We start from the raw sequence: 12,626 nt of genomic DNA, 5'->3' as shown, positions 1-12,626 counted from the left end.
CCCTCCTCACAACTTCACCTCCATTTTTCCCACCCTTGTCCACCATCCCATATCTCCTCACTCGCTTTCATCCCACCAGTCTAGACGTCGTCACCCTTTCACCGACTTCATCGCCAACACCCCCCTCCCCACTCAGTGGGAACCCTTCACACTAGAGCGTTACACCGGTGAAACCGACCCCGACGAACACCTCAAAGTCTACATCACCCATGTCGCCCTTTACACCTCCCATGACGCAGTCTTTTGCAAAGCCTTTCCTACCACCCTCAAAGGCCCTGCCCTCGAATGGTTCACCACCCTTCCACCATACTCTATCGACAACTTCGACACCCTCTCACACATGTTTACCACTCACTTCGCTGGTAGTCGCCCGCACCAAACCACTACAATATCACTCCTCAGCGTCAGGCAAGAACAAGGCGAGACGCTCCGAGCATTTATCGATCGCTTCAGCAAGGCTGCCCTTCGCACCCCACACCTGAATCAAGAGATGATACTCCAGTGCATGGCCCTCACCCTTCAACCCGGCCCCTTCGCCAACAACGTCTAGCTCGACCCACCTGCCTCTATGCACGAGTTGAAGTTGCGTGCCTCCGATTACGTCCGTATGGAGGAAATGCAAACCTTCTATACAAAATTTTGCAATGACTACGCACCCTCTATTGCCAACCCCACCCCACAACCCCCCCGTCCTGATCTGAGACTACGAGAACCCTGACAACCCCGCTTCACCAGATACGCTCCCCTAAATGTCCCTAGATCTCGCCTCCTTGATGAGGCTTTACAGGCCGACCTCATCCCATCGCCACGCAAGACGACCACTACCCTCAACGCAGACATGACCAAATACTACTGCTATCACCGCAACCATGGCCATACTACAAAGGACTGTAAAGCACTCCATGATAAAATCGAAGAACTGGTGTGTGTTGGCCACTTTTGCCGCTTTGTCCACAGAGAAGACCACTCCTCTCGATCCCATCATCCTCCTCGTCCCGATCATTGACGCTCTCCCTGTGATTCTCACCATGATAAATGCCCAAACCAACCCACAAACCATGACTCCCAACCGGCTCGCACCGACGTCACCCCCACCGATCCTCCCCTACGTGGCACAATCAACACCATCTCCGGTGGTTTCACTAGTGGAGGCTCTACCTCTTCTGCCATAAAGAGGCACCTTTGCCATATCCAATCAATCAACCACATCACCCTTTCCCATCACAGACGCCACAAGCCTCCCATAACCTTCACGGACGACGACTTCCACGACCTCGATCACCAGCAAGACGACCCTATGGTCATCACCGTTGAAATTGAAAATTATGCAGTCAAGAAAGTCCTCGTCGACCTAGGCAGCTCCGTTGACATCCTTTATTGGGTAACATACCAGAAACTTCAACTCCCAGACACCACTATCGATGAACCAATTTATGGCTTTTATGGGGAAAAATTTTCCACTCGCGACTACATTAACCTCCATACCGTCTTCCGCGACGGCGCCCAAACCAAGACCGTTCCCATCCGCTTCCTCATCGTTGATGCGCCTACATCCTATAATGTCCTCCTAGGTCACCCTTCACTCAACACCCTTGGCGCTGTTGTCTCCACACCTCACCTCGCCATGAAGTTTCCCTCCCTATCAGGCGACATCCTCACCATCCATGGCGATCAACGTCTTACACGCGAATGCTACATGGCCAGCCTACGCCCACAACTCCCCATCTTGCAAACTAATCACATAGAGCGACCATCCGGCTCTGGGATCATTTTGTCTGGCGATGATCTAGACACCAGAGTGGGCCGAGATGTCCGCCTTGAACCTGTTGAAGAGACCACCCCCTGGAGCTCCCTAATGGTCGCACCATCAAGCTCGGTACCGGGCTCGAATCCGAACAACGTGAAATCATAACACCCACCATTGTCGACAACTCGGACCTCTTTGCTTGGTCAGCCGCTGACTTACCTGGAGTTGACCCTCATGTGGCATCCCATAATTTATCTATTTACAAGGAGGCCAGTATGTCTCCCAGAAAAAACGCAAACTTGGCGAGGAACGGCGCCTAGCAGCCAAAGCCAAGGCCAATAAATTACTAAGCGCGGGATTTATTGAAGAAGCCCACTATACCACTTGGCTTTCTAACGTAGTCGTGGTCAAGAAAGCCAATAGCAAGTGGCGAATGTGTGTTGATTACACCAACCTCAACAAAGCCTGTCCGAGAGATGCCTACCCATTACCCAATATTGACCGACTTGTCGACGGTGCCGTCGGTAACAAGGTCCTTAGTTTTCTTGACGCCTACTCCGGTTACAGCCAAATTCTTAGGGTCGCATCCGATATGAACAAAACCACTTTCATCACGGATGACGCCAATTATTTCTACAAGTTCATGCCGTTGGTCTTAAAAACGCAGGAGCAACATACCAACGACTGATGGATAAAGTCTTCAGCCACTTAATGGGTAAATGTGTCGAAGTGTACGTTGACGACATGGTTGTCTAATCCCCCAGCCATCACCAGCACACTCAGGACTTATCGACAGTTTTCTCTGCATTAAGGCAGTACAACCTCCGCCTTAACCCCGATAAATGCGTTTTCGGTGTCGACCGTGGCAAGTTTCTTGGATTCATGTTGACCCAATGCGGCATAAAGGCTAACCCTAAAAAATGCAACACGATCATAGAGATGCGAAGCCCAACCAGCATCAAAGAAGTACAACGCCTCATAGGCCGCCTCACGACCATCTCCCGTTTCCTTCCCAAACTAGCCGAACAAACCCAACCCATCATACAACTGCTCAAAAAATCTGCCAAGTTCACGTGGAATGACGATTGTGAACAAATTTTCCAAAAGCTGAAAACCACCCTCACCTCACCACCTATCCTCCACAAACTGGATACTCGTCAACCCCTATTGGTCTATATCACCGCTATAGATCACACCGTCAGCGCCGCGCTGGTTCAAGATGTAGGTGGCACACAACATCCTATTTACTTCGTTAGCAGAACCTTGCAAAACCCAAAAACCAGATACCAGATGGTGGAAAAGTTGACCCTATCCTTGGTACATGCAGCCCGCCGCCTACGCCCGTACTTCCAAAATCATAACATCATCGTCAAAACCGACTACCTAATTCAAAAGATATTGCAGAAACCAGACCTAATGGGACGAATGTCATCCTGGGCCGTTGAGTTATCGGAATTCGACATCCGTTACGAACCTCATGGCCCCATCAAAGCTCAATGCCTCCTAGACTTTGTCAATGATCTCCAACAAACACCCACAGAAGACCAGTGGACACTTTACGTTGATGGTTCTTCAAATCCAAAGGGAGCAGGCGCTGACATCGTGTTAAAAGGCCCCAACGATATCCTCATTGAAAAATCCCTCTACTTCACTTTCAAGACATCCAACAACCAAGCCGAATACGAAGCCATCCTCGCCGGCCTATCCCTGGCCCGCGAGGTTGGCGTCAAGTCGTTAACATGCAAAACCGATTCCAAGCTCACTGTGGGCCATCTAAATGACGAGTTCCAGATCAAAGACCCCACCTTCTACAATATTACCATTTGAATGACGAGTTCCAGTCCACCTTCGACCAAGTCCGCATCCAACACATTCCTAGATCCGAAAACATTAGAGCCGACATCTTATCCAAACTAGCCAGCACCAAATTAAAAAGCCGCCACCGATCATTATTGCAGCAAACGCTATCTGCTCCTTCCATCATAAATACTTACCATAACCTAACCCAGCACCAAGCCGACAACTGGAGCACTCCTTATATCCAGTACCTCCGAACCGGTAACCCCCCACCAAATGTCGACAGAACTTGGATAACTAAAGCCGCCAGGTATACGATGATAGGTGATGATCTGTACAAACGCGGATACGACCAACCACTTCTCAAATGCGTCACTATAGAACAAGCCCAGTACATCATTAAAGAATTACACGAAGGCATATGCGGCTATCATTCTGGTGCACGTACCATGACTACCAGAATCCTTCGCGCTGGTTACTTCTGGCCGACTATGGAAGTAGACTGCCAAGACTTCGTAAAAAAATGCATACCATGCCAAAAACATGGCAACCTTATTCACCAGAAACAAGAACAACTTTATTCTATACTATTCCCGTGGCCCTTCGCAAAATGGGGAATGGACATCCTCGGCCCCTTCTCCCCCGGCAAGGGCCAAGTAAAATTCTTGATAGTAGTTGTCGATTACTTTACCAAATGGATAGAGGCCAAGCCACTAGCCACCATCACAGCCCAAGAAGTCCAACAATTTGTTTGGAAGGATATTATATGCCGATATGGCGTCCCACACACCATCATCACCGATAATGGTCGACAATTTATAGATAAAGAACTCACTAAATTCTACACCAGTCTAGGCATCAAACATGCAACTAGCTCTGTTGAACACCCACAGACCAACGGACACGCCGAGGCGGCAAACAAGGTCATACTAGTGGAGCTACGCATGCGGTTGGACAACGCCAAAGGCCCATGGCCATAAGAGCTAGTAGAAGTGTTGTAGGCCTATAGGTGTACCGCTAATCAGTAACAAATGAGTCTCCATTCAGCCTAGTATACAACGCAAACGCCATGACACCTGTTGAGATTGGTGAAACATCCCTACGCCGAGAACTATATGACTTAGCCCAAAATTACCAAAACATGGCCACCCACCTTGACCTCTTACCCGAGCTAAGAGAAAAAGCTCAAATACGCAACTTAGCTGCCAAACAGAGAGCGGCCAGAAAGTATAACGCCAACCTATGCCCAAGATCGTTCGCAACAGGAGATTTAGTTTGGAGAATGCCAAGCAGTGCAAGAAAGAAGGATGGCAAGTTCTCCGCGAATTGGGATGACCCATACTGAATACGCGAAGACGCTGAGGAGGAGCATATCGACTTTAGCAGTTGTCTGGGGAAGAAATACCCAATACATGGAATGTATCCCATCTAAAGTTTCACTTTAGTTAAAAATATGCTTTGTATCAAACACTTCTAACCCTAGGTGTACTCTTTTTCCTCACCTGGTTTTTTTTCCCTAAGGAAGATTTTGGCCGGGAGGTTTTAACGAGGCACCCCAGATTTCATGAATAAACGAAGAGTTCCCAACTTCACGACTGTTCTTCACTACGTTTCTCGCACACTTTTAAGTTCCCCACCCTTACCATAAGTAAGCGGCCTGGGTCGAACACCCTGAACTTGATGTTAATTCCTTTTAAGTTCCCCCACCTTACCACAAGTAAGCGGCTTGGGGCGAACACCCTGAACTTGATTTTAATTCCTTTTAAGTTCCCCACCCTTACCACAAGTAAGCGGCCTGGGTCGAACACCTTGAACTTGATGTTCATTCCTTTTAAGTTCCCCACCCTTACCACAAGTAAGCGGCCTGGGTCGAACACCTTTAACTTGATGTTAATTTGTTTTATGTTTCCCACCCTTACCACAAGTAAGCGGCCTAGGTCGAACACCCTTAACTTGATGTTAATTCCTTTTAAGCTCCCCACCCTTACCACAAGTAAGCGACCTGGGTCGAACACCCTGAACTTGAAGTTAATTCCTTTTAAATTCCCCACCCTTACCACAAGTAAGCGGCCTGGATCGAACACCCTGAACTTGATGTTCATTCCTTTTAAGTTCCCCACCCTTACCACAAGTAAGCGGCCTGGGTGGTACACCTTTAACTTGATGTTAATTCGTTTTAAGTTTCCCACCCTTACCACAAGTAAGCGGCCTGGGTCGAACACCCTGAACTTGATGTTCATTCCTTTTAAGTTCCCCACCCTTACCACAAGTAAGCGGCCTGGGTCGAACACCCTTAACTTGATGTGAATTCGCTTTAAGTTTCCCACCCTTACCACAAGTAAGCGGCCGGGGTCGAACACCCTTAACTTGATATTAATTCCTTTTAAGTTCCCCACCCTTACCACAAGTAAGCAGCCTGGGTTGAACACCCTTAACTTGATGTGAATTCGCTTTAAGTTTCCCACCCTTACCACAAGTAAGCGACCGGGGTCGAACACCCTTAACTTGATATTAATTCCTTTTAAGTTTCCCACCCTTACCACAATAAGCGGCCTGGGTCGAACACCCTTAACTTGATATTAATTCCTTTTAAGTTCCCCACCCTTACCACAAGTAAGCGGCCTGGGTTGAACACCCTTAACTTGATGTGAATTCGCTTTAAGTTTCCCACCCTTACCACAAGTAAGCGGCCGGGGTCGAACACCCTTAACTTGATATTAATTCCTTTTAAGTTTCCCACCCTTACCACAATAGACGGCCTGGGTCGAACACCCTTAACGAATAATCGCGTTCGCAAACATTTCATACATCAAACACCCACTCGCGAATGTAAAAAGCCATTAACGCACAAGTAATCGACATCAAACAAACAAGATATAACATACACAAAGCATTTATATCAAGCACAAAAGTAAGTAATGTACAGATTATTACAGACTTAGAATCATTAAGCAAAATGGAGATATTAAAATAACGTTTCTAAGCTGTCTCCTGGTCGGCACCCTTCGCCACCACGCCATCACCACCCATATCGGCATTCTCTGCCCCCTTTTCCCTATCCCCCTCAGGACTAGATTCAGCCTCGTCCACAAGTACCCCATCAAGCACGTCCTTATTTACATCAAACCTTGCGTCATTAACATCAACATTCTCATAGAATCAATATTACTAATGATGATAGATATGGTGTTCTGATTTTCTGTGATTTGATTATCGTAATGTGTTGCTATCATGACCAATTCTTTCATTATATTGTTCATTACAATTAAGGCTAGGGTTACAATAGTATTACAATGTGTGGATATAAATATACAATCTGTCATGTGAAAAAAGATCAGAAAAAAAGAAAATATTTTATACACCTCTTTCTTTCTTTCTTTCTCATTACCACTCACACAAACACACCTTAATTTTACCTCTTTTGAACAAAAAAAACAAAAATCTTAGGGAAGGAGGCAAAATTAAAAAAAAAAAGAGTAGAAAAGGTACTTAACAAAATAGTGAGATTAATGGAGAAGAAGAGGAATTGAAAAGTTTCAAAGGCGTGCCACTATCATTATTTTTCTTTTGATTTATGCATTCCCAATTTTTATTATATTTTCTTTTAATATTGTAAGTGTTTTTGTGTTACACCTAACTTTGGTCTTTTAGTGTCTGTCTGCCTGCTCACGTCGTGTGACATTCAATTCCAAATAATTAAAAATACCAAAAAACATAAAACGATTTTCAAAATTATAAAAAAATAAAATAAAATCAACACTTTTTCATTATGAATGGAAATACGTAGGAGCGAAGTCAATCACCGTCGGGTTCACCAAATAAAAATAATCTTTTCTCAAATAGTTCTTTTCATAAATAACTATGTAACCCTGATTAACCACTATAAATGGAGATACGTAGGAGTAAGGATTAATCCTTGTCGAGTCCAAAAAACCAAAAAATTGTTTATTTTTCTGTTCCTGCGGCGAATAAATAAGAGATGTCAGACACGAATACTACCTTACCTCAATCCGCAATCTCCTCAGTAGGCTCCTCTTCAGCTGATGTATGCTATCCTCAAGTGTCGGCTAGCACCGATCCAGACCAAAGAGGGGTTACCTGCGGAGAAGACTTTGATGCTCAAGTCAGCAAAAGATTCCTCAGAAAGTCAAATCTCGTAATTAAGGGATTAATGAATGCGTACCTTTAATTCGTGGGGTCCATGCATATTTATAGATTATTAATTATGTCTGGCCACGTAGTGGGCTGAGCCTTTGATTGGGCCGCAGATAAGCCTGGGCTAGGCCCTACAGTTTCATTATTGTGGCCCCTAGGGGTCTGATTGGTAGTGTTTTAGGTCTATCAAATTCTCGTTCAATTTTCTTAAGTTAGCGTCCTAGGCCGCTTACTATTGGTTGTTCGATATACATGGTGATCGTTTGCGTCCTTGAGGGGTTATGTAGGTGTAGTACACCAGTCCCCCAACCTGTGCCAGTGTATCTATAGCGGCAAAGGATGAGAAGTGTTGGTGTGTTTTGTTAGGCCGCCTAGGTGTAGTACACCAGTCCCCTAGCTTGTGTCGGTGTATCTATAGCGGCAAAGGATGAGAAGTGTTGGTGTGTTTTGTTAGGTCGTGGGTTCGGGCCCTACAGTGGTGTACTACGCAAGAGCTGGCTGATCTGAAAAAGCGCAGTGCTGATGAAATGGAGGCACTCAGACAAGAAAACTCCCGGCTAAAGAGGAAGATTGAGGCTGATCCCACGCAAAAAGGAAAAGCCAAGGAAATGTCTGAGGCCATAAAGTCCCCGGCTTTCCAGCCAAGTGAGGAAGAAAGTGAGTACAATCCTACCTCGCACACCTTCACCACCACTCAACAGACTCCCATCGTCTCAACCCATCATACACACTTCCACCCTACCATCCCAAGACACCCTGCAGCACCTACCCCCGCTACCACTCTTCCCACTACCCACATCCCACCTCATAACTTCAACTCCACCCTTCCCATTACCCACATCCCACCTCACAACTTTAACTCCACTCTTCCCACTACCCACATCCCACCCCACAACTTTACTTCCACCTTCCCTACTCTCAACCACAATCCCATTCCACCTCATCCATTACCATCCCAACCACCCAAACAACGCCACCCTTTTACTGACTCCATCGCCAACACCTTTCTCTCTGCCTAGTGGAAACCCTTCACACTGTAGCATTATACAGGCGACACCGATCCAGACGAGCAACTCAAAGTATACATAACACATGTCGCCCTCTACACTTCCCATGATGTCGTTTTCTACACAGCTTTTCGAACCACCCTTAAAGGCTCCGCCCTCGAATGGTTCACAACTCTACCTCCATACTCCGTTGAATGCTTTGACACCTTCTCCCATATGTTCACTACTCACTTCGCCGGCAACTGTCCACATCAAACCACAACACTTTCTCTCCTCAGCGTTAGGCAGGAACAAGATGAGACGCTGCGGATCTTCATCGACCGTTTCAACAAGGCTTCCATCCGTACGCCACACCTTAACCAAGAAATGATACTACAATGTATAACACTCACTCTCAAACCCGGCCCCTACGCCAATAACGTCTACCTACACCCCCTGTATCCATGCATGAATTGAAGCTTCGCGCTGCCAACTACATCCGCACGGAAGAGATGCAAACCCTCCACACAAAATTCTGCAACGACTACACACCCTCCGCTGCCACCCCCCCTAAACAACCTTCACGACTTGACCCTAGATCAAGGGAACCCCGCCAACCTCGCTTCACTAGATATGCCCTGTTGAGTGTTCATAGATCCGACCTACTTGATGAAGCTCTTCAGGCCGACCTCATTCCACCCCCTCGCAAAACATCTAATCATCCCAACGTTGACATGACCAAATACTGCCATTATCATCGTAACAATGGCCATACTACAGATGAATGTAAAGCACTTCAAGACAAAATCGAAGAATTGGTTCGTGCTGGCCATTTCCACCGCTTCATTCGCTGAGACGACAACCCACACCCTCCATGATCCAACCACCGACATCCTCCCCGCAAATCTCGCCGTGACAGACGTCCTCACCAACCCACCAGCCACGACCCCCAACCTGCTCGCACTGATGTCGCCGCAACCGGTCCCCTACTACGCGGCACCATTAACAATATCTCTGGTGGCTTTGCTGGTGGAGGACCCATCACCTCGGCCAGGAAGAAGCATCTTCGCCAACTTTGGTCCATCAACCACATAACCCACTCCCACCACAGACGCCGCATGCCTCCCATCACCTTTATAGACGATGACTTTCATGGTGTTGACCACCAGCAGGATGACCGTATGGTCATCACGGCCGAACTAGAAAACTACACAGTCAAGAAAGTCTTTATCGACCAAGGCAGTTTAGTCGACATCCTATATTGGACGACATACCAGAAACTACAACTTCCAACCACTGCCATGGTTCCTTACGATGAACCCATATACGGCTTCTCCGGGGAGAAGGTCTCTACTCGCGGCTACATCGACCTCTACACCATCTTTCGTGATGGCTCTCAAACCAACACAATCTCCATTCATTTCCTTGTTGTAGATGCGCCCACGTCATACAATGTACTCCTCGGCCGACCGTCCCTCAATACTTTAGGCGCAGTCATATCTATACCTCATCTGGCCATGAAATTTCCCTCCCCATCTGGCGACATCCTCACCATCCACGAAAATCAACGGCTCGCGCGAGAATGCTTCATGGCCAGCCTACGCCCACAACTACCCATCCTTCAAACAAACCATATTGAACGTCCTCCCGACTTTGACATAGCCTTATTTGGAGATGATTTAGACCCCAGAGTAGGCCGTGATGCACGCCTCGAGCCTATCAATGAAACCATACAACTAGAACTCCCTAGAGGACGCACTCTCAAGTTAGGCACCGGTCTTCAACATGATCAACGTGAAATGCTTACACCCACCCTCATAAGCAACACTGACCTCTTCGCTTGGTCGCTGCTGACTTACCTGGCGTCGACCCTCAAGTCACAGTCCACAAACTCTCCGTTTACAAAGAAGCCCGGTATGTCACTCAGAAAAAACGTAAACTTGGTGAAGAACACCGGCTTGCACCAAAGATCGAAGCCAACAAGTTACTCAATGCAGGTTTCATCGAAGAAGCCCACTACACCACCTGGCTCTCCAATGTAGTTCTGGTCAAAAAAGCTAACGACAAATGGCGAATGTGCGTCGATTACACGGATCTCAACAAGACTTGTCCCAGGGACGCCTACCCCTTACCCAATATTGACCGGCTAGTAGGCGGTGTCGCTGGTAACAAAGTCCTCAGTTTACTATATGCATATTCTGGATACAACCAGATTCTGATGGCCATAACCGATATGAACAAGACCGCCTTCATTACAAACGACGCCAACTACTTTTACAAAGTTATGCCATTCGGCCTCAAAAACACCAGAGCAACCTACCAACGATTGATGGATAAAGTCTTCAGCCATATAATGGGCAAATGTGTCGAAGTATATGTCGACAACATGGTTGTAAAATCCCCAAGCCATCACCAGCACGCTCAAGATTTATCCACAGTTTTTTCCGTATAACGGCAATACAACCTCCGCCTCAACCTTGACAAATGCGTCTTCGGCGTTGATCATGGCAAATTCCTAGGGTTCATGCTGACACAACACGGCATAGAAGCAAACCCCGAAAAATGCAACGCTATCATTGAGATGCGAAGCCCCAACAATGTAAAAGATACTCCAAAAGCCAGACCTCACCGACCGCATGTCATCTTGGGTCGTAGAACTATCCGAGTTCAACATCCAGTATGAACCCACGGCCCCATCAAAGCTCAGTGCCTCCTCGACTTCGTCAATGACCTACAACATACCCCTACCGAAGACCAGTGGACGCTCTATGTTGATGGTTCTTCCAATCTGAAAGGAGCAAGGGCCGATATTGTCCTCGCAGGCCCCAACGACATCCTAATCGAAAATCTCTCCATTTCGCCTTCAAAACCTCCAACAATCAAGCCGAATATGAAGCCATTCTCGCTAGCTTATCCCTCGCACGCAACATTTGCGTCAAAACACTCACGTGCAAAACTGATTCCAAACTCACAGTGGGCCACCTAAATGACGAATTCCAGATCAAAGACCCTACCCTCTTGTAGTATTATGACCTAGTTCGCAATGTCATTCAATCTGCTTTTGAACAAGTACACATTCAACACATCCCAAGAACCGAAAATGTCAGGGCCGACATATTATCTAAACTAGCTAGTACTAAGCTCAAAAGCTGGCACAGATCCCTCTTACAACAAACATTACCCACACCATCTATAACCAACATTTGTCTTCACCTAACCGAGAACCAAATCGACAATTGGACAACTCCCTACTTTAGTACCTCCAAACCGATAAGCCCTCACTCGATGCTAACAAGAGTTGGTCGGCTAAAGCCGCCAGGTACACGATGATAGGCGATGACTTATACAAGCGGGGATACGGCCAACCACTGCCCAAATGCATCACGGCCGAACAAGCCCAGTACATAATAAAAGAATTGCACGAAGGCATATGCGGATATCACTCTGGCGCACACACTATGACCACTAGAATCCTCCGCGCCGGCTACTTCTAGCCAACCATAGAGGCGGACTGCCATACCTTTGTTAAAAAATGCATACCCTGCCAGAAGCATGGCAACCTCATCCATCAAAAGCAAGAAAACCTCCACTCCATACTCTCCCAATAGCCCTTCGCAAAGTGGGGAATGGACATCCTCAGCCCCTTTTCCCCAAGGAAAGGCCAAGTAAAATTCCTTATAGTAGCCATCGACTACTTCACTAAGTGGATAGAGGCCAAACCCTTAGCCACCATTACAACTCAACAAGTTCAGCTCATATGTCGATATGGCGTCCCACATATGATCATAACCGACAATGGTCGGCAATTTCATAGACAAAGAACTCGCTAATTTCTACACCGGCCTCGACATCAAATATGTAACCAGCTCTGTCGAACAAAGTCATACTAGTAGAATTGCGCCAATGGTTGGATAGCGCCAAAGGCCGATGGCCAGAAGAAT

At 46.9% G+C, this 12,626-nt stretch overlaps 1 protein-coding gene across 1 annotated transcript; it reads left to right on the top strand.

Annotated features, from left to right (window-relative positions):
* The first annotated feature begins 1,297 nt into the window (after positions 1-1,297).
* On the top strand, positions 1,298-2,435 carry LOC114187750. Its single transcript, XM_028076102.1, has 2 exons — positions 1,298-1,876; positions 2,022-2,435. Exons 1-2 carry the CDS (start codon positions 1,298-1,300, stop codon positions 2,433-2,435), a joined length of 993 nt encoding a protein of 330 aa, XP_027931903.1.
* Positions 2,436-12,626: the final 10,191 nt, after the last annotated feature.

Source organism: Vigna unguiculata, chromosome 6, assembly GCF_004118075.2.
Source record: "Vigna unguiculata cultivar IT97K-499-35 chromosome 6, ASM411807v1, whole genome shotgun sequence".
Lineage (NCBI taxonomy): Eukaryota > Viridiplantae > Streptophyta > Magnoliopsida > Fabales > Fabaceae > Vigna > Vigna unguiculata.
Note: the sequence above shows the minus strand (reverse complement) of the source record. Positions and strands in the feature narration are given on the sequence as shown.